Source organism: Mus caroli, chromosome 13, assembly GCF_900094665.2.
Source record: "Mus caroli chromosome 13, CAROLI_EIJ_v1.1, whole genome shotgun sequence".
NCBI classification, from domain to species: Eukaryota; Metazoa; Chordata; class Mammalia; order Rodentia; family Muridae; genus Mus; species Mus caroli.
Genome location: NC_034582.1, coordinates 94,363,091 through 94,366,004, shown reverse-complemented (window position 1 = coordinate 94,366,004; position 2,914 = coordinate 94,363,091). Strand labels below are relative to the sequence as shown.

At 43.5% G+C, this 2,914-nt stretch overlaps 1 protein-coding gene across 4 annotated transcripts in view; it reads left to right on the top strand.

Moving 5' to 3' along the window:
• Marveld2 (MARVEL domain containing 2) overlaps nucleotides 1-2,769 on the top strand; it is a 20,742-nt gene extending 17,973 nt beyond the window's left edge. For all 4 annotated transcript variants that reach the window (XM_021180167.2, XM_021180169.2, XM_029468608.1 and 1 more), the window contains 2 exons: nucleotides 870-920; nucleotides 1,311-2,769. In XM_021180167.2, coding sequence (XP_021035826.1) covers nucleotides 870-920; nucleotides 1,311-1,433 — 174 coding nt within the window. In that variant the 3' untranslated portion in view covers nucleotides 1,434-2,769. The remainder of the gene's footprint in view (nucleotides 1-869; nucleotides 921-1,310) is intronic.
• The last annotated feature ends 145 nt before the right edge of the window (nucleotides 2,770-2,914 follow it).

The following is a 2,914-nucleotide window of genomic DNA, read 5'->3' as shown; positions in this document are numbered from 1 at the left end:
CCTGGTCTACAAAGTGAGTTCCAGGACAGCCAGGGCTACACAGAGAAACCCTGTCTAGAAAAACCAAAAAAAAAAAAAAAAAAAAAAAAAAAAAATATATATATATATATATATATAAAATAAAAAAAGAAGAAGTAAAGAAGTTGTGTAAGGAAAAACAAGGCATTCATGGAGAAATGGAAATATTTCCATAGTCTGTTGTACTGGGGAGTCAATCTCTTCACACATCTTCTATTTATTATAAAGTTTATAATAAAATCAGAAGGAACCTTATATTAGCTGTTCTCGGGAAGAGCTGAATATTGAAGAGCCCCAACCTTTTTTTTTTTACCCTGATTCACCAGGAGGAGCTTTATAAGGACAGAGAGGGTGGTCGCAGCTCGTGCCGTGGTCTTTATGCACCGAACTCTTTATTAGAATCATTGCTAATAAGTGACCCTCCTGATGACCATCTGAGGTGGCTATGGATATGATTTTCAGGGAAAAAGAATGCTAGGACAAGTGGCTAACCCAGGGTCATAGGGCTGCTTATCACACTCCTGGAGACCAGCACCTGGTAGGTAGTTAATATGCAGACACTTGTCCAGTGAGTTATATTTTTGTGCAAGTATTTTCTGTCTAGCCTTGGGCAAAAAACAGAGAGCTTTGTTTTTGAGGCAGGGCCTCCCTTTGTGCCCAGGCAGATTGAGAATTCATAGTGGGCGGTAGGAGGGGAGGCACCCACCCCTCCCCTCCCTACCCCTATACCAGAATTACAGGCAGATGCTGACATACTTGGCAAAATAGTGTTCTGTTCTAATTCCCAGTGAGCTGTAAGACATAATCTGAGTAAACATGTGTTTCAACTAATGAAAATATATTATTTTTAGGAACATGAAAGAATTTCAAGAATTCATGAAGAGTTTAGGAAAAAGAAGAATGTAAGTAATTTTCTGGGTCACCATGTCCTTATCCTGGTACGCCGGTGATAACCGATCGATTTCTGGTTTCTTTTAAGCTAAATTATTAAATGTCTCTCCATCGAGTCTCTGCCGGCCCTGCGATGCCGTGAAGGCTGGAGTTGGAAAAGACATGGGAGAGACTTTATTCATATTTCCTACCCTTACCGTTTCATGTATTTTGACTCCTGAGGGTACCCCTACTCTGTGCGTTCCCCTTGGCTTTGCTGTGAACCTAAACCATCGGGTATGGTGTGTGTTGTGCAGGTCGTGTCTCTGGGCAGTCCTGCTGTGTCAGCTGATTTCCTTGCGGATGCATTTGTGTTAACCACTGAGGGAAGCGGTTCTGATTGACGACTGTTTCTCTCCTAGGACCCTTCGTTTCTGGAAAAAAAGGAGCGCTGTGATTACCTCAAGAACAAACTTTCTCACATCAAGCAAAGAATTCAAGAATACGATAAAGTGATGAATTGGGATACGCAAGGTTATCCCTAGACACTTGTTTAGCCGCTGCTCCTGTGTGCCGGTCTCCTGGGTGAGAAGCAGGCACCTCCAGGTCAATCTTCCGCTTGGTTGAAGCATATCCTAGGCAAACACACTGTGACTTCACTCAAACATTTCAAAACCGTTTCAAACCCGCGAGGGCCTTCACTGAGATGAGGGAGACAGCGCATTCAGCTGGTGTAGTTTAAGGTTCTTCTGATGAACAAGGGCTTGAAGCAAGATCAGTTGTCACACTCTGTGCTATTGGGCGAGTTGATCAGTCCTCTGTGCCTGTTTCTTCTGTAAAATGATACCTACCTCATAGGGCAGTTATGAGACCGTACGTGCTCACCTTTATTTCTCAAGCATCCGGAACTGAGCCTGCTGCTGCTGCTGCTGCTGCTATTGAAGAACCACGTTCGTGTGGGGAGGGCTGTGGACATGTCGTTGGAGGATGAGCTACACAGGATGAGTCTCAGGAACCAGTCCGTAGTGAGCAAGGGTCAGCAGCTAACCAGAGGCGCGTGTCCCATAATGCCCTGGTGTTTTTCCGCCTTTAGCACTGTAGCCTTAAGTGGAAGTTTCACTGTTGCCTGTGAACTGTTATGGCCCCTCACGGCCTCCGTGTCTGTAATCAGGGTCACTGTGCATAGATCCCCATGTCCCACAGCCCACGCTGTGTGCATGTGAGAGCTACGCCTTTCAGTTTACTTGGTGTCTCCCCTGTGATTCATTGCCACACCTACCCCAGTAGAATCTGTGTGACAGTTTCCACCCACGACAGCTTCCAGTCAAACAATTAACTAATCAATGTCCAAAGGGTTTTACCAAGTAGCGAAACCAAAGTAATGAGTGGAGCTGGCAGAGGCCTGGAAAGTTCTGGCTGCTGATGACTAGTTTTGATTTGTTTTGTTTTGTTTTGTTTCTCAGTGAAACCTGGCAATACTCTTGCAGACGAACTTTTGTAGTGAGACCTTGTCTCAGAGCACGAAACAAATAAAAACAAAATAAAGGAGGAAGAAGACAAGTACTAAATAAATAAAATATGGTAGCATGTGCACACCACCCTGACACTCAAGAGCAGAGGCAGGAGTGTGTCGAGTTCAAAGCCAGCCTGGGCTTCAGAGCAAGCACCCCCTCTCTCTTTAATGTAAGATATTGCCGTTTTATACATACATTTAAAAAGCTTAGGTTAGCGTTAAAATTAAACGTTAAACACACTTAACTTTGTGAGACTTTATTTTACTACAGTTGTAAATGTTAATCTTTTAAGACTGATGCTGTAACACCGATTTATTTTTTAATGTTCTATCAATACAGAGGTGTATTAAAATGTCAGTTACCTGTGGTTTTGTGTGTGCTTCTTTTTTTTTTGTTTGTTTGTTTTTGTTTGTTTTTTTTGAGACAGGGTTTCTCTGTATAGCCCTGGCTGTCCTGGAACTCACTTTGTAGACCAGGCTGGCCTCGAACTCAGAAATCCGCCTGCCTCTGCC